Source organism: Dipodomys merriami, unplaced genomic scaffold (genome assembly GCF_024711535.1).
Source record: "Dipodomys merriami isolate MVZ:Mamm:240054 unplaced genomic scaffold, mDipMer1.0.p SCAF_8, whole genome shotgun sequence".
Lineage (NCBI taxonomy): Eukaryota > Metazoa > Chordata > Mammalia > Rodentia > Heteromyidae > Dipodomys > Dipodomys merriami.
The window spans coordinates 29,208,827-29,235,911 of record NW_027206401.1 but is presented as its reverse complement, the minus strand read 5'-3'; the positions used below and the strand labels follow the sequence as shown (position 1 = coordinate 29,235,911).

The 27,085-nt window shown below is 36.0% G+C and overlaps 1 protein-coding gene and 1 pseudogene across 1 annotated transcript in view; one reads left to right on the top strand and one right to left on the bottom strand.

Annotated features, from left to right (window-relative positions):
• Positions 1 to 27,085, top strand: part of Rnf217 (ring finger protein 217) — a 120,793-nt gene that overhangs the window by 60,704 nt on the left and 33,004 nt on the right. Inside the window, exon 2 of the mRNA XM_070010619.1 lies at positions 24,231 to 24,464. Coding sequence (XP_069866720.1) covers positions 24,231 to 24,464 — 234 coding nt within the window. The remainder of the gene's footprint in view (positions 1 to 24,230; positions 24,465 to 27,085) is intronic.
• LOC138819474 (COMM domain-containing protein 6 pseudogene) lies at positions 9,673 to 10,152 on the bottom strand (annotated as a pseudogene).

Below are 27,085 nucleotides of genomic sequence, written 5' to 3'. Positions count from 1 at the left end.
TGAGGGAAAGTAAGAAATTGTTGTATTGTGTTAAAGTGAGGTAGCAAAATGAAATCATGACATACACATGTATACATGCACACACACTACTTAATGAAATTAGGGATTAAAACAAAGAAGAGAAGACAGAAGGCAGATAAAACAGCTGTAATCACTGAAGGGTCCAGAGGCAATGATACCCAATAGACATGTTTATTTATTTATTTTTTGTTGGTCTTGGGTCCTGAACTCTAGGCCTGGGCACTGGTCTCTCAACTCTTCAGCTCAAAGCTAGCATTCTACCACACAGTACCACTTCTGGCTTTTCCTGCTTAAGTAGTGCTGAGGAATCAAACCAGGGCCTCATGCCTGCGAGGCAAGCCCTCTGAGCCACCTTCCCAGCCCCGACATAAGTGTATCTCTAAACCCCAGATCTTGGTTTAAAAATAAAAATTCTACCCTAAAAGAAATGAGGTTTTGTGGAGAATCAGCTGATCCCAACAGTTAGGCAAGGATTATTAAAAATAAATGTAGACCTGTCAAAAGATGCTGACTTAAATAGGTCTCAACTGGCCAAACTTGGGACAATGTAATATATGGTAATGGATTGTAACCGTTATCCTGAGTACAAAAGGAAATGCTGAGTCTATAGTGATTTTTAAGTGATGTGAAAAGTTCTCTTTTATACAAGAGAATGCCAACTAATAAAGATAGAGGGAAATATAGAATCAGAAATCTCAACATTTTATATCCCCAGTGCAGTGCCTCATTTTGGGACAGGTCATCAATGGATGGAAGTGGGTAGAATTTTCCTGGGGACTAATATAATTACATATTCAAGTATCAAGGGGAGACTACAGGTTACTTAGAAATGGGAAAAATGTTTTTATGTTAGATCTGGAAGACATCACCATAGCTCTGTGACCAGCAGTTATAGGGTAAACTGGGAGCATATTCTTCTTGAACAGATATTTGGGAAGGTCATAACCTAAAGATGGTTAATTGGAGTTTTTACTTCAAGGAAATAATTGACAAGTCCAGATTGTGGTCTGTTCTACAAAACAACTGGCCTGATGATAAATTATTTTTTTAAGCCAAAGGACTGAAAACAGCTGAAGGAAAAATGATAACCAAGCAGGCTGTTCAATTCTTAATTGCAAATTAAATAAATTTGAAAAAATCAGTTCTAAAGAGCATTTTGGAGACAAGAGGGAAAATAAGCTTATAGACTTTATATTAGTTAAAAACATTTTATCTATGCTGTTTTCTAGTGAGATGATTTATATTATAATTAAAAATTTTAAATACTCATTTTCTTTTAAATGATTTTGCAAGAAAAGAAAAAAGTACATATGAGAAAAGATGTGAAATGTTTCATAATGAAAACCTAAAAATAAGTAATTCAATGGATAAATTATGGCTATGTACATTTTAAATGCTTTAGAATTCTTTAACATTATGGTAACTCAGAGAAGATTTTTTATTTTACAATAAAGATAGTATGAAATAGAAAGTAGCATACTTCCTAAAATATGGGTTAGATCTTAGTTAATTATTTTGAAAACATGCAATCAAAATGATCTCCACCCATTAAAATTAATATTGTTCTAGGTTGTCACTTGAAGTGGATCTACAGACCCTTTGAAAATCATCTTTGAGCAGGGCACCAGTGGCTCATGCCTGTAATCCTAGCTACTCAGGAGGCTGAGATGTGAGGATCACGGTACAAAGCCAGCCCGGGCAGAAATTCCATGAGACTCTTTTTTCCAATAAAGCTCTAGAAAACCAGAAGTGGTGCTGTGGCTCAAGTGGTAGAGTGCTCACCTTGAGCTCAAGAGTGTGCAGGGACAGCGCCAAGCCTAGAGTTTAAGCCCCAGGACCGACCAAAAAAAAAAAATCATCTTTGAAAAGACCTTCCAGTTGAAAATTATGTGTAACCATTCATTTTTGGAGGGAAATCAAAAATAGATTGAAACCTCTAGAACAGTGAGCCAGAATAAATCCATCCTGTCTTAAGCTGTTTGTCCTCAGATATCCATCATAGCCATGAAAAGCTCACTAATATAAGCATTAATAGTTATTCATTTTCATGAATATATTAGTTGCCAGATCTTTACTGGTTGAGTAAAATTGCATCTGATTCCTACCATATATAATAAAAATATACAAATTTTGTCTAATAGCTAAATGGCTTCATTACTTCATGAAGGAGAACTGAAAGAAATTCCCTCACCCCTTCTGTTAAACCAAAAGGTTCTGGTTTGGGTCTCACTTGTTCGTAGTAAGGAAGCTGACCTCAACAAACTGGAGGCCTGGACAGTAGGGAAGGCTGTGATGGCAGCTCTGGAGGTAGATGTTCTTATTTAGAAAAGTACACACATTTGATGTTTCTAGTCTTTCTTTCCCCCAACTAATGTTAGGGAATTTGTATTTGCACAGCTGATAAAATGATTTTATAAAGGTTTTTTTGTCAGATAAGAAAGTGGAAAAAAACAAGCTTTCCTTCCTTGGGAAATACACTGTAGTTCTCCTACGTGTACTTTGAATTCAGCTTGATATCTTGCCTTTCCACACAAAGGCAATGTGAATCACCATTTCTAAATGTTGTGAGACTTGAAAGTGGAGGAGCCACAGTGAACATCTTCATGAACAATTTCCAATTTAATTTCATTATAAAGAATGTGGGATGAATGCACTGGTAGACAAACGTTTTTCTATATGCAAATTTTCATAGAATAGATTCCCAGATATGGAATTACTGGGTCAATGTAGGTGATTGCTAAAAGGTTCTTAGCATACACATTCAAACTGTTTTTCAAAAGCTGTATTTACTCTTTTTTCTTTCTTTTCTTTTTTCTTTTTCTTTTTCTTTTTCTCTTTCTTTTTCTCTTTCTTCCTTTCCTTTCCTTTCCCTCCCTCCCTCCTTCCCTCCCTCTCTCTCTCCCTCTCTCTCTCTCTTTCTCTCTCTTTCTCTCTCTTTCTTTTCTTTCTTTCTTTCTTCCTTTCTTTCTTTCCTTTCTCTTTCTTTCTTGCTTTCTTTCTTGCTTTCTTTCTTGCTTTCTTTCTTGCTTTCTTTCTTGCTTTCTTTCTTGCTTTCTTTCTTTCTTTCTTTCTTTTTCTTTCTTTCTTTCTTTCTTTCTTTCTTTCTTTCTTTCTTTCTTTCTGTTTGTTGTGGGCCTTGAACTCATGGTCTGGGTGCTGTCCCTGAGCTTTTGTGCTCACAGCTAGTGCTCTACCTACTTTGAGCCACAGCTGTACTTCCCATTTTCTGATTATTAATTGGAGGTAAAGAGTCTCATAGACTTTCCTGCTCAGGCTGGCTTTGAACCGTGATCTTCAGATCTCAGCCTCCTGAATAGCTAGGACTGCAGGCATGAGCCATTAGCACCTGGCTGTTTATTTATTCTTTATGATAATAACCAGTTCACCTTTGCTCTCAGACGAGTTATTAAAAAGAAGCATAGAAAAACAAAAGCCACAAAACAATCTTTCCAAAACTTTCATCTTTAAAATGGCAATGTAAACTGGCAATGTGTGTATATATTTTAATGTATTTACATTTTACTAATTGTAAATGTTTACAGACCAGTATGTTTGTTGTTTTCCCTTATTCATGAACTGATTTGTAACAGTCTGACACTACATATATACTACATAATACTTGTGGAAATTATGTAATAATCTGTGTGAAGAAAGAATAGTATCCAGTAAGACAAGTCAAAGCAGCAAGACTTTATCCAGAATCCAACTCTGAACAGATGTTTACTTGGCAGCCTAGCTGCAATCATTAACATCAGAAAGCAGGGCAATTAAGCAAAAAATACAAGCAGATCTCAAATCCATGAATCACACTTCTGTAAAGGACCTAAACCATCTGGATGGATGGACTGGGCTCCAATCCTCCATTTTGAGAATGGCCTGAGTGACAGTTCTAAAAGACAAGGGATCCTGAATAACAAATGCTCACAGCATAGTGTTAATCTGCATCTTAAATCATTTCCATTTTCTACCTTTTAATAACAGATATTGATTTCAGCATCTCAGGTACTTTTTCTCTGAGTTCTGTAATTCTCATAAGCACATACCATATTTAATTTACTTTGGTATCCTAGGACCCTGCCTTGCATAGAGTCAATGTTTAGTATTTATTTGTTGAAAGACTTTGAAATAAAATAATCAAAACCCTGGCAGACATCTGAAAGCAAGCCAGAGGGTGTCTCTTAATTGTAGAGGGAGTTGTTTATCGTGGGGATGAATGTACTTATGATAAACAGCTCTGTCTAAAGTCCTGCTCATGGGAGGACATCTGGCACAGGAAACACACTAGTCGAGATGCCCAAGAAGAGCAACATAAAGTCTGAGCAGCACTCTACCTGCAAGGCAGGTGGTACATATGCACACACTTATGAGCCCTTCCCCAGGTTTGTTCTCCTGTTCTCCATAAAGATGATTGTGCTATGAGGCAAACTGTGACTTTAATCTGATATGCTAAATCATAATGTGTGATTTTTAACTCGCATTGTCTTAGCAGAGACTTGCCCCATTGTTTCTGGGCTACAGTGAATCCCAAACATCAAACACGGAAAGAAGTACATGCAAAAGCAAAGTTGCTCTCCTCATAGCAAGCAAAAGTGGTCTAAAGGCATTGGACAAGGTTTATTTTTCCCAGTAGGACCAAGGCCACCATGGCAAACAAGGCTTTATTTTTGATAGTTCCACTACCTCCCAATAATCTATTTAAAATTTGAATTCCTGAGTGTATTAATCCTTTAACAAAGACACAGCCCTCATGATCCATTCACTTGCGTTGGTCATGGTTGGCATCAGGAACCAAGCCTTCCATACATGAGCCTTTGTCAGGGAAGGAAAACACTTCATATCCAAACCATATCAAAGCTCATCCAAGCCAAGCCTAGGAACACTTGAAAGGAATTAGACCAAGAATGATGGAAGAATAGCAAAGGTCAAAAGAAATCCCTTCCCTGCATCCTAAGTTTTCCTGTCAGTTACTGTATCAGTACAGCAACTGAAGCCATAGCAAGCCAGGAATAGATGTTTTCCTTGGGGAAGAGAACTAGACTTCCAGTGTGATTGTGTTCTCTGCCCTGTACTTAGGACTGCTCACTTTTATCTCTCATAACTCAAGGTCATTTTGCCTGTCACTTCTCCCTCCAGTACCCTTTAAAATAGTCCAGAACCAGGCACTTAGTGTTTTCCCTACAAGGTTCCACATCTCCTTTGATTGATGATAATACCTGGGCTAATGGCATGGTCTCCATTACCCTCCATAACTCCACTCCTACTTACCCCAGATTGTACACCCATTACCTGATCATTACTTGGAAAAACTCAGCAAGCTATATTAACTACATGTTGAGTTTCAACAAATAGTTACTAAGTACCAAATCTGCTCTGGGCACTTAGCAAAATATAAGAGATAAAATAGTGCGTTGCCCAAGGTCTTTGGCTTTATCCCCAGCCCTGGAAAGAAAATGGAATGGAAGAGAGGAAGGGAAGGAAGGGAAGGATTTTTTAAAATAGGATAATAGGGCTGGGAAGGTGTCTCAGTGGTAGAGCGCTTGCCTTGCATGCCTGAGGCCCTGGGTTCAATTCCTCAGCACCACATAAGCAAAAAGAAAAAAGCCGGAAGTGGTGCTGTGGCTCAAGTGGTAGAGCGCTAGCCTTGAGCTGAAGAGCTGAGGGACAGTGCACAGGCCCGGAGTTCAGACCCCACGACCGGACCCCAAAAAAAAAATAGGATAATAACAAAACAATTATCCTCAATAAGAATAAAGTGATTTAAGTGAATGTATTATGAACAAAGTTACAGATTACCTGTTGTGATTTTTGACAGATTAAGATCATTTTCCAACAGGATTTAACATATGGATTAAGACCCCAAAGATTTACACAAGAAAACTTTGTGTGAAGTATATCCTAGGTAGAAGGAATAATAGTCTGGAGGCAGAGCATGTATGACTGAGGCAAGTCGTTTGGTGAGATGAAATAAAAAATTCTGGAAAGGTGTCCAAATCCTGAACTGGATCTTTATTTCACATATGAAGGAGATTTTAGCCAGAGCACAGGAGTATTAGGTATACAGTGTTTTGGTACTACTCCAGAGAAAGGAACCCTGGAATACTGTTAGTAGTAATATCACTTAGTACATCCATTGTGGAAAATAGGATGGAGGTACATTGTGACAACAGTAGTAGCCCCTGGCTGGCCCATGATTCAGGATTTACGCTAGAGAATCAAGAGCCTAAACATCAGTATATACATTTTAGTGAAAGAGATAATATCAAAAAACGATGTATTTCTGGTTTTTTGTTGTTGTTTTAATAGTACTTAAAGGGAATATTAAGGTTTGAACTCACAGCCTGTCATGCTAACCCTGCCTTTTCTTTTTATTCCTTTTTTTATTAGTAAGTTTTTTATTATTGTGAAAATACGGTACAGAGGGGTTACAATTACATGAGCAAGGTAATGAGTACATTTCTTATCAAGCATTGTTGCCTCCTCCTTTGTTTCCCCTTCCCGTCCCTGCCCTCCCATCTCCCACCCCCAAAAAGACCATACTAAAGCTACCAGCACAATGTTTATTGCAGCATTATTTACCATAGCTAAGATTTAGAACCAACCCAGATGCCCCTTGGTAGATGAAAGGAACAAAAAAATGTGGTATAAATACACAATGGAATTCTATGCCTCCATCAGAAAGAATGACATTGCCCCATTTGTTAGGAAATGGAAAGACTTGGAAAAAATTATATTAAGTGAAGTAAGCCAGGTCCAAAGAAACAGAGGTCCCCTGGTTTCGCTTAATTGCAATAACTAGTCTATGTCTGGGACAAGCAGAAATGGTCAGATAAATTGATGTTAGGCGAAATGAACCCCAGGATAAGAACTCAAATGATTTTTCTTTCTTGCTATTGTTTCTAACATATTTATAAGGTGATTTTTTTTGTTGCTTTGTGTGTCCTTCCCCTGTGGTATAACCCCTGTTTTCATTGTATTTGATGTTGGTATAATTTGTGGAAGGGAAGGGAAAAAACAAATTACTTAAATAGGAATGCAGGTGCCCCATTGCAACAATGAGATGTACAAGATATTATGTTGTATTCCTGTTTTAAGAAGCTCAAATCAAACACTGAAAAACTTCTGTCTGGGGAAAAAAAATGTTAAGCGAGATTAGCCACATTTTTCTTAGTAGGGAAGGTTCCATAGTAGTCCCTGAACTCATCAGGAGACTGTTGCCCTTGTGGAAGACAGCATGAAATTGTAAGGGATGTATAAACCCATACATTTTCCCTTAGTGGATGGAAAAGTGAAAGAAAATTTTAAGGAAATGCACTAAGATTACAGTGGCATTGACTTTTTTTGTTGTTGAGGTGATGAACAGAGGGGTTACAGTTACATAAGTAAGGTAAGAAGTACTTTCTTGCTTGTCAAACTTGATACTCCTTCCCTCATTTTTCTCCCACGTTCCCTCTTCCCAATTCCCCCTACTCAGTTGTACAGATTATATCCAGCATATTGTCTTGTGAGTATCGCTGTTGCATTGATTTCCCCCTTGTCCTGTGTCTCACCTTCTGTTGTTCCCCTTCCCTTCTTTAATTCAGATAAACATATGTACCTAGGATACCAAAATCAAATACAGTGTGACAACAGGGGATATACCATAGGGGGAAGAACATACAAAAGAAATATGAAATCACATAGTACATTAAAAACAACAACAACAAAGAAAAACCTCTTGTGTCCATATCTTGGAGTTCATTTCAATTAGCATCATCTTATATTCACCATAGCTAAGATTTGGAATCAATCCAGATGCCTTCAGTAGATGAATGTATAATATATCGTGAAATTCTTTGCTTCCATCAGAAAGAATGACACAACTCCATTTGTAAGGAAATGGAAAGACTTGGGAAAAAAATCAGATTAAGTGAAGTGAGCCAGATCCAAAGAATGACAGGTTCCATGGTTTCCCTTATTTGTCATAAGTAGTATCTAGGATTATCTTAGCAGATGAGCAGAATAGCTCAATAGCTGCTGCAACTGGCATTGTTTTTATATGGAATAAGGAATGGTGTTTGGGATATAGTTACTAAATATTTTCTTCATATATATATATATATATATATATATATATATATATTCTTGATATTTAAAAATTCAGTTTATCATGTGAATTTGTTGAGTGAGGAAATGGAGTGGAGTTACCTTATTTAGCTGGGTTTGGTCTGATATTCCTTTAGGTATGTGATGGATGCTAGGAGTATCTTCTCCCAACAGTACACAGGCAAACAGAATATAAAAGACAATTTGAATTCTAGGTTAGAATCACCTGAGATAAATAGAAAGACTAGACAGAATCACTTTCTGTACTCCTCAAAGGAATTTACTTTTCTTGAATGTTTCATGAAATATACAATTAAGTATAAAAAGTGGTAATAGCATAAAACAAAACTGGAAATAAGTAATAAATATTGGCCTGTATTTAAAAAGCACTTATGTAATCTCTTTATACTTTTACCTATTTATCTTACAATAAATAGAATGGTTTACTTGGAATATTTTTGGATGCTTTAGATTTCAGTTTTACTTACTCTTTATTATGTTAAAGTACTATTGTATGTTTTATTGTTAGTTTACTGTTTGTGTAAGCTCTCTTATGTCACCTTTACAGTACTGTCTTTCTATATAATCATCTTAACTAGCTTTTTTAAGTGGATTGTTACATAATCAAGATTTCACATTTTAGGCCTGGGGCTGATGTAGCTCAGTAACGCAGTACTTGCCTATTATGTGCTAGTACATGGATTTGATCTCAAGCACCACAAAAAGTAAAATTTAAAAAAAACTTATTAATAAAAAACTAAAATCTTAGATTTGAAATGTTCCAGTTCTAATACAAAATTGTCTTGTTGTCCAATGAAAAGGCAAGAGATCAAGGTACATTATGATCACCCAAACAAATTAAGTTCAAGCAAAGAAAAACTAGGTTAAAAATATGTTTTCATTCTATATTCCAACCCCAATCCTTTTACATTTGATTCCAACTTTCAGCATAATTGATAGCATATTCATTTATTAGGCAATTGACCCTTCTCTTTTCTAGTCTTTTTTAAGTAAAAGATTAATTATTTAGAATAAATTTTCTCCCCTTATTTGAAGATACTAAAATTGCAATATCAAAGGAGAAGGCAATTTGAAACATATGTTCTTTTCCCTTTTGATATTGAAATGCATTTTGATTTTGTTTGGGGGAGATAGAAAGGAAAATCTGGACCTTTATACTAAACAGTATTTTATATATTAAAATAATGAGTACAGGCCAAGAAGGAATAAATCGTTTCTATATTTATTGCATGTAAAAGCTCCAGGTAAGGAACAGTCTCCTAGAAATGAGTGCATGGTGCACAAAGATACTTTGTTTTAGCATGAAAAGGCTCTGTTGAAACTGCTGTTTTGGGGTTTAAAAACTGTTAACTGGACTTAATGTCTAGGAAAGTAGTGATACTTGCCAATTTTGAAAGACCAAAACCTAAAGGGAAAAATCCATTTAAATGCCTAAATAAAAATATAGTAAAAATATAGAACATGTGAGTAAAATACAAAACATACCTTCTAAAGACTGACAAGGTTGCATTAATTGTAGCTTTACTGGTATTTTCCTAAGAAGTGACATATTTTTTTTTAATTTTTAAAGAAGGGAAGTTTGAGGACATTTTTTTTCCTGTTTATCTTTTTTTTATTATTTAAAAAGTGGAAAGTAGAATTTTCATCGATAAATATCATTTGGTCCTTAGGTAGTTCTTTTGCAGAAAATTGAGTCCATAATTTTCAAATGATGATAGGACTGTATCAACCAAAGAGTTTCACACAGTTTCAATAACAGCAGCAATTTCCTTGAACTGTCTGTAAAAATTCTGAAACTGAGGAATTGTCATTTCAAAGGACTTGTTCTTTACTTGGCCAGAGTGATCTGCCACTTTCAGCATTACTGCAACATAAGGATACTTAAGTGATCTGCAGCTGTCCGAGCTCACAGCCATACCGTTTCCACTGAAAATCTATAAGCTGGCTGGTGACTTCGGACTTAGCATCTAGTACCGGCTCTCTGCCCCCAGACTCCTCCATGGCAAAGGGCACGGCGCCCCCGCCGTGATCGCGAGTTTGAGGAAATTTTTAAGTAAAAAGTTATTTTGAAATGAGCTATGTACATAAAAGGAAAGTTGGTTTCTGTGATTAGCTAAGATGATGACCGCACTGTGAGGTGAGATTCCCATAGGACTTAGTGTACTTAATACATAGCTGCTTTCTCTATGGAACATCAGAGAAGGCCAGAACAATGCCTGGAATTCATTCGTGCAAAGGTTGTAAATTAAGACTATGAAGTGAGCTTAAAAAAACCAACTAACTTAACTACTACTTACAATCAGTTTAGACAAATAGAATGTTATATTCAATTATCAATATCAGTCCAAACCTTTGGGTGCTGGGTTTGCTATCAATTCTGGATGTATTATGTTCTGTGATCCACCTAATACGCACACACACACATACACACACACACACACACACACACACACACACACACACACACGTTTAAAACTTTTAATCAAAATACCAAAATACTAAAAAGAAAGTATATATCTTAACCAAAGATGTTGAAGACTTCTACAATGAAAATTATAAAGCACAGAAGAAATTGTAGAAGATTCTGTAGAAAAAAAGTTCTCCTCTGTTCATAGATCAGTAGAATAAGTATTGTTTATAGTGTTAAAATTCTCATATAATCAAAAATTATACACAAATTCAATGTAATCACCATCACAATTCCAGTGACATTTTCAATGAAATAGAAAACCTGTCCTAAACTGGGCTCTGGTGCTTCATGCCTGTAATCCTAGCTAGTCAGGAGACTGACATCTGAGGATCAAGGTTCAAAGCCAGCCCAGGCAGGAATGTCCGTGAGACTCTTATCTCCAATTAACCTACAGAAAATTGGAAGTGGTGTTGTGGCTCAAGTGGTAGAGCACTAGCCTTGAGCTGAAGAGCTGAGGAACGGCACCCAGGCACAGAGTTCAAGTTCCACAACTGACAAAAAAAAAAAAGAAAGAAAAGAAAGGAAGAAAAGAAAAAAAAGAAAAAGCTGTCCTAAAGTTCATATGGAAACAACAATCCTGAGTAAAAAGAAATCCTGAGTAAAAGGAGCAATAATGAAGGAATCACAATCACTATATTACAGAGTCATAATAACAAAAACAGCAGTATTGACAGTAACAGCAGTCCTAACCAAGTCCTGCCTTCTGAGTCTGGACAAAGACTCCAAAAACATATAAAGAAAAGACAGACTTTTAAGTAGTGCTGGGAAAATCCACACATAGAAGACTGAAACAAGACCTCTATCTCACTTCCCTGTACAAAAAAAAAATCTCAAAATGAAACAAGGGCTTCAATGGAAGATCTGAAATTTGAAAACATTTTGAAGAAAATATAAGGGATATTCTTCAAGATATCACCATAGGCAAAGATTTTTCTCATCAATATTCTAATAGCTTAGGAAATAATAGCAAGAACTGACCAATTGGATTGTATCAATTCAAAAATTACTGTATCAAATTAAAGATTACAAAAGAAACAAGCAACAGAATGTAGAGATAGTCTTACACAATGGAAGAAAATCGTTCTCAGATATTTATGTGACAGAAGATTAATCCCTGGAATATGTAAAGAACTTAAAATGCTAAATACCAAAATAAGTAATCCAATCAATAAGTGGGCAAATGAACTGAATAGACATTGTACATAGGGAAGTATAAATGCCAAATAGATCTATGAAGAAATGTTCAACATCCTTAACCATCAGGGAAATGCTACTCAAAGCTATCTTGAGATTCTACCTCAACCTAGTCAAAAGGTTATCATCAAGAAAAAACAAAACACGTGTTAATGAGGTGAAGGGAAAAGGAATTTAGTCTAGCCATTAATTTTCCTCAGAAAATGAAGACTAAAACTTCTTTATAATCCTATTATACCATATCTAGATATAAACCTCAAAGAATCAAAGTCAACTTAACCATAAACTACTAGATATAGTAAGTAAAAGTAATGAAAAGATTTAAACATAAGTAAACCCAGGAAAAGAGATTCCAAATTGTAAGTAAGAAATAGAAATAGTTAAATAAACAAGAGAAACTGCATTGAAATGTCTGAAAGAACATTTCTCCAAATATTTTGTAAACACATTTTGTAAGACCCAAGCGAGAATTAAAAGCACTTTGTTGTGTACAGAGAAGAGATTTTGGGAGCTACTAGATTAATTACATTTCTGAGCCAACATGTCTATTTTGTAATAGTTTTTCCCTGCGTCTGTTACCTTAAATGTGCTCATGCTTGAATCTGGACCTTTGTTGTTGTCTGTGTGCTTTAAAAACCATTTTCATTTGCAAAAGTTAGAGCTAGAGACTTTTTGATTTGTAGAAAGATGTAATTGTTTTATAGAAGGACACTGCCAGGTTTAGGGGTTTTTTTTTTTTTGCTTCTGTTAGCTTTTTTGCATTTTAGCATATTTAAGCACATTTGTGTGCTAAGAAATCAATAAAGAAGGAAGAAGGAAATAATAGGAAATATTAAACAAAGTCATTTCATGCACTATTGTCTGTCATTTTTATTTATTTCCTTTTTATTGAAATTGAAGATCTCAGCAAGTTTGTTAAAGATTTTCTTTCACTGGAGAAATGCTAATTATTATCTTATGCTACTATCCCAACTAAGAATATTTACTCTGTCACTTCATATCTGCACTCTCTGTAGTTAGTACTTTATTGCTCTTTCTTTGATTGCTTTTGGAGGGAGAACTATGAATTATGAATGGGGATACTGAATCATGATTATAAGTGATTGCAGATTTCAAAATGTACTCCTAAAGTGAGTAATGAGCATGAGTGTTTAATTTCTAAAATTAATTTTGTAAAATACCAGCTTCGAAATAGCAAGAAAGAAAAACATAGGCAGACTTTCGTTGAATATTCTCTGTCATCTGACACTGTTTTGAGTGTCCTATGTAAATAGACTCAGGTCTGTGATTCTCCAGTTTCCTGAGCTATTTCCACCCTACTTTTATAGATGTGAATGGATACTGGGGAATGAGGACATTCAGGAGAGATGGTTAAGTAAGAGGCAGAGCCTGTTTGACTCTGGAGTCTACCCTTTTAACTATCAGGCAATAGCTTTTTGAGCTAGAATTAACATATTAACTCATGTGTAATTGGGAGGTTTTGTAAGTTAGACCACATCTCAGAATTACATGATTTTTAGATATACTATTCCATCTCTTAAGAAAGTCAGCTGTGTATGTCCATATAAACAATGCCAGACTTTGTATCGGATTCCTATTTCATGGTTCTTTTTAAGAAATTTCCTATATCGTGATTTTTTCCCCCTAGTTATATGAAAGTGCAATATTGATTCCAATAAATGATAAAATGAATTTATAGCATCTAAACAGAATAAACTCAAATTTCTTCTTTTGGATATTTTCCTCTAAATATTAATCAAACATCAAGTCTGTTTTTAAAATCTGCCTTTCAAAAGTTAATTTGTACTTATTTTCTTTATCTGAATATATGATAAACATTTTTCTTTCTTTTATTCAATAATTTGCATAAAACCCCTTCCGGGAAATATTCTTTAGGAACTGATTAAAATTAGAATCATGTAAGTTATTGATTACATCTAGTAGCACATATCAGTGGGTTTTTTTTACAAAGAAAATGATTTTTTTTATTTTTTTATTTTATTTATTTTTTTTGCCGGGCATGGACCTGAACTCTGGGTCTGGGTGCTGTCCCTCAGCTATTAAGCTCAAAGTTAGCACTTTACCACTTGAGCCACAGTGCTACCTCCAGCTTTTTCTGCATTTGTGGTGCTGAGGAATTGAACCCAGGGCTTCATACATGCAAGGCAAGCATTCTTCCACTGAGCCACCTTCCCAGACTCTATTTTACGGTTTTTATAATATTTAAGGAAGAAGAATTTATTGCGCTTTTCATTACTTATTTCATTGCCATTTTCATTACTTATTAGGTGCAATTTTATATGCCTCAAAATACTTTAAATGTCTCTATGTGGAGAGATACACATCTTTTTTTGTTACATTTGTCCATGTTTGATATTACTGTTACTGCAAATAGTATTGCTTCTTCAATACAAGTTTAAACTGCTGGTTTATATAGAAGTACATTTGAGCCCTGCATGATGCCTAATGCCTGTAATCCCAGATACTTAGAAGATAGAGTTCAAGGAAATTAAGTTGGAGACTGGCCAGATAAAAAAGTTAGCAAGACCCCCATCTTAACTGGGAATGGTTGGCAAACACCTGTCATCTGCCTTATCTCACTAGAAGTATAAATCAGAAGATAGAAGTCAATTCCAGACTAAGCAAAAGCACAAGGCCCTGTCCACAAAATACCTGAATCCAAAACAGTGTGGGGTGTGGCTCAAGTAGCAGAGAACCTGCCCAGCAAGTGTGAGAACTTAAGAAGCATATTTGATTTTTGTATATTGACTAATTTAGCACAAAATGCAAATGCTTAATTTATATTTTAATCCTAATGCTTATCTATAGATTATTTTTAATTTTCATAGTAGGCAGTAATGAGAGATGTTATTGCTTCATTTGCCATTTTTTAAAATTTTCTCTCCCTTTGTCATGCCACTCAGTGTCCAGTCTTAAGGTGAAATCATCCAATATTTTGCAATTATGATGTTTATAGGAAGTTTTCTTATATGTTTCTTGACCAAATTAAGAAAAATCTTCTGTTACTATTATGCAAATGTTTTGTCATGAATGAATATGAGTTTATTAAATATTTTTTCCTGTGTTGTGAAAATGGCATGATTTTCTCCTTTATTGATGTATGCGTTGCGTCAGTGAACTTTAACCCAACTTTGTATTCTTGAAATAGAGCCTTTCCAATCATAACATCTTTTCTGTATTAGTTTAGTTTACTAATATTTTGTTTTGCAATCTTTTTTGCTGGTTTTGTTATTAGGTTTCTGCTGACCCACTAAAATGACTAGTTTTGTGCAATGATTTCCTTCTCTCCCTCCTAAGCTTCTGAGTGCTTGTGTCATAGTAGTGTTATTTCATCCTAAAATGCCTGGGGGGATTTACCAGCAAGACAGCTGGGACTGAAGTTTTCTATTTGATAATATGCCTTTTTCCTTTGGTTATTTGTTCCTTTTTTGTGTTTGGTTTTTGGCTTTTTCATTTGTTGTGTCTTCAGTGTAGCTTTCTTTATACTTGCATTGTTTGGAATTGAGAGAACTTTTGGCTTCATATTTTCATGTTTTACAAATATCAAAGGCAGCTACCCAGAGCAGTGTAGTAACATCTGAGTAAACACAAAGGCCTGTGTGTCAGGAGAGCTTCCATCTTCCTGTAATCACGGATGATAAAGTTACAGGAAAGTCAGTGAGCCTGAAAATGAGCCTGCCTCCCTGGTGCTTCACAAAGTAATCAATGCACACAAAGCACTTGGCACTGTGTTTTGCATGTAGCAGGTCCTGTTGCCATTCACGATTACTGTTCTTTAGTTTGGCCATTCTCTTGTCACCTTTCATATAAGTATGTTCTATTTTTTCAGAATAGAGAAAATCTGAAATTCCTTAATATAACCTTAGCAAAAGGCTCATTCATTCTCATGACCAACACTTGAAATTGATATCGGTGAGAGGCATGGCTCAAGTGGTAGGGAACCTGCATAGCAAACAAGAGGCCAAGTTCAAACCCCAGTATTGGCAAAATTAAAAAAAAGAAAAAAGAAAGATCAGAGTCAATCTATACTCTTGACAAACTGAGTTTTGAGGTCCACAACTTAATGTTCTTCTCGGTCCTTTTCTTCAGAGAATTTAATTGTGCCACATCACCTGAGTCAGTACTTTTGAGTTCTCTCAAGTGGCAAATTAACCATCCAGCTCAGGTGTTAGACAGGTAATAATGATGCTTACTGGACATGTTACAGATTGCTATAAATATATATCTAGATCTATATACACATACACATATATATATTCTTAAAAGAATAAACATGTTTTGCTCAGAACTGGATTGGTTTTCAGTGATATAAACAGTAGTATTAACAATGAACACAACATAAATGCAAGTTAACTGTTTTAAGTGTGCTAAAGCCTGTAAAACCTCATAACCAGAAGTTGGATGGCACACTTTAAATGTCAATGCGATATTGAAGAACATATTTTGGGAAATATTTGGTATAACCTGGTTATATTTTAGACACTTCTTATTTTTTAGGTCGATGTGGAATTGTTTATGAATGAAATGGTATTAATGTTTGTATTTGCTTCAAAATAATATGAGAGGTTCATATAGATCAGGGCCCAGAAGAAGCAGGATTGGCCATAAGTTGACATTTGATTAAACTGGAAGAGTACTTAAGGATTTATGACAGCAATTTGACAACTTTTATATACATGTATATTGATTCCCAATAAAGGAATTTTTTCAACATTAGGTAAATATCAATTGAGTTACTCTCATCAATCCCAAGCTGCAGAAGCTATTGACACTAACTGATGAATTCTCAAGTATCCTGAAAGCAGGATTTATGACTTACTCTATTTTATATATATACTTTTATATTACCTATTATATTGTAGGTACCCAATATACTTTTGATGTATTAATGATCTTTGTTCCTATTATTATAAATAATGACTTTATGTAACTTTCAGGAAATAACATCCATATAAACAATATCTTATTTGAAGTTACTGAGTAAATAGCACACACCAGCCATCAGCTTATTCAAATAAAAAAATATCCAAAGTTAATCTTGATTGCACCCTTTTTTTTGTTGTTCATGGGGCTTGAACTCTGGGCTTGGGTGCTGTCCTCAGCTCTTCAGCTCAAGGCGTGCGCTCTACCACTTGAGCCATAGTGCCACTTCCAGTTTTATAGTGGTTTATTGGAGATAAGAGTCTCACGGACTTTCCTGCCTGGGCTGGCTTTGAACTGCGATCCTCAGATCTCAGCCTCCTGAGTAGCTAGGATTACAGGTGTGAGCCACTGGTGCCCAGCACCCTTTATTTTCATATGTATTTCCAAATCCTTTTGATTTTATTCAAAAGAAGACATACAGATTACCAACTGATATATGAAAAAATGGCCAGCATAACTAATCGTAATTTACATCATTGAATGTTAGTTAAAACCACAGTGGGATAATGGTTAATTTCAAACATCCAGTTGGAATGTGTTTTTGTTTTTTGTTTTTTGTTTTTTAAAGATGGAAGTTAAGTGTGGGTGAAGATGTGGAGAAAGGGTCTTCTTATGCACAGATTATAAATTCCCACAGCCATTTTGGATAATAACATAATAAAAATTCCTTGAAATATTAAAAATAGAAATACCAAGCCAGAAGCCAATGTCTTGTGATTGTATACCTAACTACTCAGGATGCTGAGACCTGAAGGACTCCTGTTCAAAGCTATCCCAAACTGGAAAGTTTGCAAGACTTCATCCCCAGTTGACTAGCAAAAAGCCAGCCTGAAATGGTACTTCAACTGGTAGAGCATCAGCTAGACAAGTAAGACAAATGAATATGTGCCCCTGTGTTCAAAACCTAGTCCTAGAAAACTGGCAAAGTGGTGGAGGGGGGTGGGGTGGGGGAGAGAAGAATCATGTGATTCAGAACCATACCACTGTGTAAGTGTCCAAAGAGAATGAAATCAATATATAGAAGAGATATCAGCATTCTCATCTTCATTACATCATTGATCATAATAGCTAAGATATGGAATCAACGTAAGTATAAATCAATAGGTGAATAACTTAAGCAAATATGTTACATATATTCAATTGGATACTATTTAGACTTTTAAAAAGAAGCAAATCCTGAAAGAATGGAGGAAAGCAAAAGGAGTACCTGACTTGTGAAAAGATAAACCCTCTGTACAACACCTTAATAATAAGAACAAAATTATATTAAAAATAAAATACAAAGAAGCAAATCCTGTCATTTGTGACTCTGGATGAATCTAAAAGATTTATGTTAAGTAAAATAGACCAGGCACAGAAAGGCTATTGTATAGTCACAGTTATACCTGAATCTAAAACAAACTGAGAATTTCATTATAATTACCTCACACTGGCTGGGATAGGATTTGTACAGATGATTGGTCACAGAGGACTGATGGAAGGAAGGAGTTTAGAGACCTATTGTACAGAAAGATGACTATGTAGTGTTGTAAGATTTAAATATTCTAATAGAAAACAATGAGTGTTCTTACTACAAAAAGTAAGTAGGTAAGATAATGCATATGCAAGTTAGCTTTAATTAGGCATTCCATAGTATGTGCAATTATCATTATTATTATTATTATTATTATTATTATTATTATTATTATTATTATTATTTTGCCTGTCTTGGGGCTTGAACTGGGGCCTTGGGTGCTGTCCTTGAGCTTTTTTGCTCAAGACTAACAAGTACTCTACCACTTAAACCAGAGCTCTACTTCTGGATTTTTGTAGGTTCATTGGAGATACGAGTCTCACAGACAGCCTGAGCTGTTCTTGAACAGTGATCCTTAGATCTCAGCCTCTCCAGTAGCCAGGATTACAGATATGAGCCACCAGCACCCAGCTAGTATATTCATTTTACATCATGTTCTATATCATAAATACAAGCAAGTTTTATTTGTAGATTGTAAAACAACTTGTTGATTCTACTTCCAAAACACACCACAAATCTGGTTACCTGTTGCCACCAAGTTCAATAATCTCTTGTTTGCTTACTTGGGCATCTTGTGGAAAGAGAATTTTCAACCCAGAAAGCCACTCCTCAGCTGACATGTTAGCTCCTGCTAAGAGTATTTTCCAAAAAGAGAATCTGAATGATATTTTAAGCTAAAATCTGAGCATGTCATACCTCCTCTTAAGACCTTTCACACTTCACATTTTACTCACAGTACAATCTATAGACTTCTTATGACTAACAAGACCTATGTAATCTCTCCTTGACATCTGAACTTCATCTCATCCTTTCTGTTCCTCACTTATATGTTTAGATCACTTAATTCTGTGCTGTAAATACAGGCAAGTCAGGCACCTTTGGCCCTACTACTAGAATCCTTGTATCCTTTGCCTGCAATTCTGAACACAAGCTGTCAGTTTCCCTAAAACACTTTTCCTGATGAAGAGTTCCTTTATAACACTGGTTACCATCTTTAATTATTTACTTGTTTGTCACACTTTTGCTCTACTAGAAGCCCAAGTTTTCTATCTCCTCTCATCTCTTTAGAATCCATAACATTTTCTAACCCACATTCTGCCAAAATCTGAGATGAGATATTCAGTCATAGGATGTGGTATTCTGTTATATATACTGAGTAAAGCCTTGCTGATTATAGTATGTCTGTTGCTCGTAACTGCTGAGTGAAAAACAGTCTAGACTTGAGATACTAATTTTTTTAATGTGTCTGAATCTTATTCAAGATTCCTTGTTTGATAGTGATCTTTTGAGAAAATTATTCTGAAGGAGATATACATGTAGAAGCCAAGAGTTTGGGTCATGAGTAACACTGTATGTGAAAAAGGAGCTTAGATTAATATGTATGAGTAATTGAAAAGATTCTCTGAGTTATTATTCAAATGGCTAATTATAGCTTACTAGCAATAGTTAAAATTCTGAAGCTAGAGATCTTGGGTGGGCCAAGAAGATTGATTTCTAAACAGACATTTCAAGAGAGTAATGTGCAATTTTCCTGGAATTAGATTCAGCCCTATATTTTACACAGAGGGAAGACAGAAAAGATGGGAGTAGATATGGACAGATGACAGTTTTGGTAGTGGAGAGAGAACAGATTGTGCATCTGGTTGCTTCTCCATGTTCAATAAAACTATTTTAGAGGTCATTGTCTTAGTATAGTAGAGAGGTATTTCAGCGATTTGAGAAAGAATAGGAAGTACAGAATAAATGTAGACCAAGTGAAAGCAAGAGAAGGTAAGGTTCAGTGGGGATGAATTGAGATTGCCAACAGATTTGAAGAATATTGAAATAGAAAGCAAGATGCTTAGTGGTTGTTGGGTGGCATCCTGGTCAATAATAAGCACCCACTTCTGAAAAAGTAACAAGATATCGGTCCCTTCAGCTACATTGTATTGTTTCCATCCCTAAGCTACATTCTAATTCCCTAAGGCCTGAATGCTTCCATATCCCTAACAGGCTGTAATATTTCTGTATTCAATGTATATAGTCAAATTATATAAAATGGTTTGTTGAGGAAGCCCAATTCCAACATTAACCTGGGAAAAAACCTAGGTTCTTAATCATATTTACTGTTCCTCAGTAAAGAAGAACCTCTTAAAGTGGTCCATGTAGGCCAAGTGAGTGGTAGAGTATAAAGAAATGGTCTTTCACATACTAAAATCTGAAGTGTCCTATTTTTATCAGAAAAAAAAAAGTCCAGACTCTGGTAAATTGACGTTACGTTCTGTTCTTAGGCATTGGTCCAATTTCATCTGTACAGCCTCATCTTTACATATTCATATTTTAGGGTCCATTCTTACTGCTCCTCTTTAAACCCTTATCTAAGGGGTTGAACCTGTACATTTAGATTCATGTATGCTCATTGTGTAAGTCTATGCACTTGAGGTGTGGTAATGGTATGGGTGTTCTGCTTTAGAGGGCTCTTCAGGCCTTTCTCCTGGCGGTTTCTTCGGTCTGCTTGCTACACTTTAATTTGTGTTTGCCTAAGTTTTAGTGATCTAAAGATCCCATCTGAAACTACACTTTTCTAAGAATTCCCTTGTCATCCTTCAAATCTGAGTTTACCAAAGTTTCCTTAGTCTGACCTGCCACCCTCTACCGCCATCACTGCCTGTGTCCTTTTGCTTCTTACTAATAAGCACCTAGCAAGCCTTGTCCCTTAACCTAGTACCTGGTTCAGAATGGGGTTTGGTAAATGTCAACAGAATTGTTAAAAGAGGAAGTATTTTATCATTTTTAAATATATACGCTATATGCTTCATCAAATTAGACTTGATATGTTACATAAGAGTTTCTAATATATCTGAAAATTTCCTGTGGATTTGTGACTTGAGGTAAAACAGAGAAACTTATTATAAATCATAACAGGAAAGCCAGGCTTGGTGGTGCATGTCTGTGTTTCCATCACTCAGAAGGCTGAGGTGGGAGGCATTTCTAGTTCACGGCCAGCCCGGACTGCATAGTGAGTGTGAGGCCTGCCTGCCTCAATAAACACACAGAAACAAACAAAAAATAGTTGGACATAATACCAATATAAAATTGTAATGTGCAATAATGAAATCTGATTATAACTATGATCAGGCCTGTCAAAGTAAACAAAACAGGTAAATATTTTTTTATTTTTTTATTGTGAAAATACTGTACAGAGGGGTTACAATTACATGGGCAAGATAATGAGTACATTTCTTATCAAACATTGTAGCCTCCTCCTTTGTTTCGCCTTCCCATCCCTTCCCATCATTCCCCCGCCCTCTCACCCAATCCTCCTCTCCCCACTCCAAAGTTGTAAATTTCGTTTTCGACATAATGACTTGTATATCTCATTGTTGCAATGGGTCCACCTGTACTTCTTCATACTACACTTTATACAATTATAATATAAAATTATGTTGCAGTTTATATTTTTCACAATAACTGACAAAGAGAGTTATTCAAAAACAAATCATTTAAATAGGGATACAGGTGGACCCATTGCAACAATGAGATGTACAAGACGTTATGTCAAAAAACAAACTTTAAAACTTTGGCGGTGGGAGGGGAGAGTGGAGGGTGGTAAGGGAGATGGGAAGGGATGGGAAGGGGAAACAAAGGAGGAGGCAACAATGCTTGATAAGAAATGTACTCATTACCTTGCCCATGTAATTGTAACCCTTCTGCACGGTATTTTCACAATAAAAAAATGAGATTTATTCAACACCAACTGTTCTACTTTATTATGCTAGCCTGCATCCCTTCATTACCTTCATGTTCCCTCAAATTTGTGCCAAATAAACAACAAAGTTAAAAAATACCATGATCTTAGTTTCGTTTGATTGTATTTTTTTCGTTTGGAATGATAATTTTCTTCCTCACATCATGGAGCTTTCTCCCAGCCCTATCTCAGTCTTCCTGGTGTGCTTTGCTCATGTAGGTGGATGTGGCTTCATTTATTCATTATTTTGTTTTTGTGATTTCTTTGGGCAGCACTGAGATTTGAACCAAAGGCATTGAGCTTGGTAAGCAGGCTCTCTTTCATATGAGCCAGGCTTCTTTTGCTTTGGTTATTTTTCAAATATGGTCTTACTTTTCATTTGGAGACAATCCTGAGACCACAAGCCTTCTACCCATTACTCCAGTCACAGACTTTTGTCACCATGCCTTTGTTGAGATGAAGTCTTAGTAACTTTTTGTCCAGGCTGACCTGGAACCAGTATACTCACAATCTCTGCCTCTCGACTAGCTGGGATGTCTGGCATAAGCCATTATGCCCAGCCAATGGTAGCTGTATTTTGATTTCTTGAACATCAGAGTCACTCAAACAAAAACCACTTCATAGTCTCTTGCCATGTGGAGTTTTTAGAGCTTCTCTTTGCTACATTAGGAAAAACAAAGAAGATTATTATGACATGTGAATATAAAGAGTAATTGTTTGCTACTCAAGAAAATATTCCAGCTCCTCTTTATTTCAAAGAAATCTATGTTCTTTGTCTTTTAAAAATGTGTTGTTTGAGCAGGGTGCAGATGGCTCACACTGTAATCTTAGCTACTCAAGAGCCTGAGATTTGAGGACTGTGGTTTGAAGCCAACCCTGTGGCAGGAAAGTCCCAGAGACTCTTATCTCCAATTAACTACCATAAAGCTGGAAGTGGAGCTTCCAAGTGGTAGAGTGCCAGCCTGGAGCAAAAACTCTTAGAGTCAGTGCCCAGGCCTTGACTTCAAGCTTCATTTCTGGCACAACAAAAGTAAAAGTTGTTTATTTGCACATTTCATACTTTACTGTCATCTTTAATGAGACCACAGCTACTGTCACACACCAAATACTACAAGTAACATTCTAGTATAATCTTTGCTAGTCCTCTAAGCTCTAAAGTACCCTGAGTAAATTAATTTTTAAATTAGCTTTCCTAAGGATTTTCTTGGGTTTTTATTCAACTTTGTGTTTGGTTTAACTTACTTGTTTCCAAGAGTCTGTTGACACAGTAGCTTCTTACTGTGTTTCTTTGGCATGGAAGAGTCAGGGAAATCATTTGACTTTGTGATGATGTTCTAAACTACCAGACATTATACAGAAATACTTTACCAATTCCTATTTTCCTTTTAGAGTCGTACAATTTGCCCAAAGTTTAGTGCTAAACTATTCTGTAGTAAGGGTTAAAAAAAATCACCATGCCTTTCAGCTGGTACAGCTTCTGAATGCTGTGTCACCCTGCAGTTTGCATTGCTGGCTTGACATCCAAATGCTGCTTCACCCTGTGCATTCCAGCAGGGGAGGATGGTAATTGGCTTTGTTGGTGATCCTGTGGGTTTAGGTTCATTTAAGTTCCCAATAAAATGGTTAGAGAAGACTCAAATATCCTATAAATCATTTCAGAAACATATAGCAATTATATTTCATGCTGTTTAATACAGATGTTAGAATGATTACCATTTGTTATGTTATCTTTAGTAAAGTAAAAAATTAATAGATTTGAAGAAATAGATGAAAACATATGCAGTGCCATATTCATGAATATACAATCAAACTGACTAAAGTATGACACATGCAGGGATGGAGTCCTATAGTGTAACTCCTTTGAATAATTAGCTAAGGGTTTAACAAAATGAATATCTGGAATCTGAGATGTGTTTTGTCTGAGAGGATGGGGTAATAGAATGATTGGTGAATATAGTCAAATACTCAATGTATTCATGTGAAAATGGAACCAGGTAACTTGAGGGGATGGGTAGGGTTGGGACAGATTGGGTCAGGGGAGAATGATGGGAAATGTGACATTGATCAAGATGCAATGCACTCGCTAACGTAAGGAATGGAACCCCTTTCTGTAACTACTTAATAATAATAATAATTAAAATTAAGAAAATGAACCGATAATCCTATATTGTAACCATGAAATAAGTAATTCTATGTGCAAAAACTAAAAAAGAAACCATAACCAATGACCCTTTTTCTTCCATCTGCTTTTCACACAGGTACAGCTCGGCCAAGTAGAAATCAAATGTCCCATCACAGAGTGTTTTGAATTCTTGGAAGAAACAACTGTGGTCTATCACTTAACCCATGAAGACTCAATCAAGTATAAATATTTCTTGGAACTTGGCCGTATTGATTCCAGCACCAAGCCATGTCCTCAGTGCAAGCACTTTACAACCTTTAAGAAAAAAGGACACATCCCCACCCCCTCCAGATCAGAAAGCAAATACAAAGTAAGCATGCTCACCAGCACTGTGGGTTAAATGTCATACGATGGGCATAGCCAAGTTAGGCTGGCCTGTGATGACTTTAAATGGGCTTCCTTCCCCTATTGGAGACTGAAGTAAGCATATATTACCTCTGATAGTGAAAGTGTTTGTTGGGAGAGACTGATGCTAAAAGAGCATTCTTGAGGATATTTTTCTTTGACTTCACTCCTGCTGAAATTATATCTAATTATATCTAATAACATAATTGAAAGCACTTTTTAACCATTACCAGTTACTATATAAATACTTGGGGGTTTCTTTTCCTTTCTTTTTTAAAGTGTGAGCCTGATTTTTCAATGGCTTGTGTGTAAGTCTACTCTACATCTGTCTATAATAAGCGAAATATTATGAAATGGTATTTATTCATTAATCAGCAAATTCAGAATGACAGTAGATGCTTGGCACTACATTTAGGGGCTATACAAACAAATGTGACATAGCCTTTGCTTCTAAAAGTTTAAGTAAGATGATAGCTTTCTGTCACTGAAACAATTACTTGAGATAATCACCTGACAAAGAGTGAAGTTTTATCTTGGTTTAACTCAGTTTCGGAGGTTCTGGTTCATGGACTGTTGATCCTGCTGTTTTGGGCCTATGGCAGAAGCCCATGGCAGAGAAAAACTACTTGCCTTGTGGCTTGCAAACAAGAGAGAGAAAAATGGCTAGAGTCTCCAAATCCCCTTCATGGCCATGCCTCCAGTGAGCCAAAGACCTCCCTCCACTAGACCTCGCCTCCAAGTTTCACTGTCACTAGCATCACCCTTGGGGGCATGACTTTACTATATGGACTTTTGGGGTCTCTTATGACTCAAACCATAGCAGATGGCAAGAGGGACATGTGTCCTAGAATGACAATTCCGTATGATTAGGAAAACCAAACAGCTCCCCTCCCCAACTAGTCCCTCTTTACATGGAGTGTTTAGGGACACTTGGCAAAAGGAATGGGCTCTACCAAGGACATCAGGAATGGCATTATCAAGGAAGCATAGTTCTCTAGAGAGACAAACATAGGAGAGCATTTTCAGAGCATGGGTGAGTAAGAGTTCAAACCCAGAGGATGAGGCCAGGAATGCTGGAAACAAGAATGGGAAAAGAATAAGGGAGAGGCAGCTCTTGTTGGTCTTGTTGAGTCTTGTACCCTTGCACTTAGGAATTTGAATTTAATTCTGAATGCATTAGAGAAAGATCACTGGCAGTTGTTTGCTGAGGCTATTACAGAAGGGCAATATTCAAGGCTAGGAAACCAAGGCAGTAACTGTGGCCTTGCAGTACTGACTTCATGGTACATTACAATTACCTGGAGAGCTTGTAAGAAGCACAAGGGCCTCTGGCCCACTATACAACAGTTGTGTTGGAAGTTGGTGAGCTTCACTCAGTTGCTAAGAGGCAGCAGCGTAGAGACATTTGCAGTAAATGAGGCAGAAAATGGATGAAGCTCCGGCAGTGGTTTCAGCCTTGTTATTGCAACAAATGGCAGGGTGCAGTGGTTCCAAAGAATGTTTGAAGGCATCTCCATTTAAGGTAAGTTTTCACTCATGTTCTGTATTTTGGAAGCAGCAGTCATTGCATTATTCATCCTGTAGCTCTGAGGAGATGGTGGTTGAGCAATCATGGTTGATATTGTAGTGATGAGGTAGAGAATTGCTCAGTTAATCACAGCCCCTTACTGGCTTTGTCTTTGACACTGCTTGACTCTCAAGTTGATATTTTTGGTATAAGTGTCAGGAAAAAAATATTTTGTTAATCTTCTACAAAAGCTATGATTTTGAGATTACAAAATTGTATAAAATAACCCCCTACAATGATGTTGGCTTCTGACTTAATAGAATTCTTTGATTTGATGATGTACATTTTTTCTGGTTATTCAAGTTAATTTTATTCTAGTTGTATGTTATTGATGTTATCAGGAAATTACTAGTTTTCAAAAGACTTGCCATTCTCTAACAGGATATTTAACCTTTTCTATATTTTGTTTAGAATTGAATGTACATAAAGTGAAAGTGCAATATTGGAATTTGTGGCAATTAAGACATGTATGTGTAATTGAATCAAAGTAGAGATAATTAATTTTAAACTGCTATTGTTATTAAATAGATAGAAGGTGTAATTTAAATGCCAATTATAGCACAGGTAAAATGGTAAACCCTTGTTTCCTGCAAAATAATGTTGGATGAGCATAATTTCTCACAGTGATTATGTATTGAGAGTGAAATATGAAAACAAACGGCAAGAGCTCCTATATATGTGTGCTTTTGAGAGAAGCAAAGGTATCCATGTAAGAAAAGAAGTAGGGGCAAATGGACCAAGATCATAAATATAATATACTCAGGTGTTTACTTTTGAAGAGTATAGGAGGAAAAAGTATAGGCTCAAACAAACTATAAATTACGATAGCTGTTATCTTTGTTGTAATATGGAGGCAGAATCAGCAGTCTTGTATACAGAGAAGGCAGTAGGGGGTCAAAAAAGAATAGACATGGACTTGGGGATGGATGTGGGAGTAAGGACCTGATAAACTCAGTAAAAAATAAATGTTGCTAAAAGAACAGTTAAAATCCTCACGTGTAGGGGCTGGGAAGGTGGCT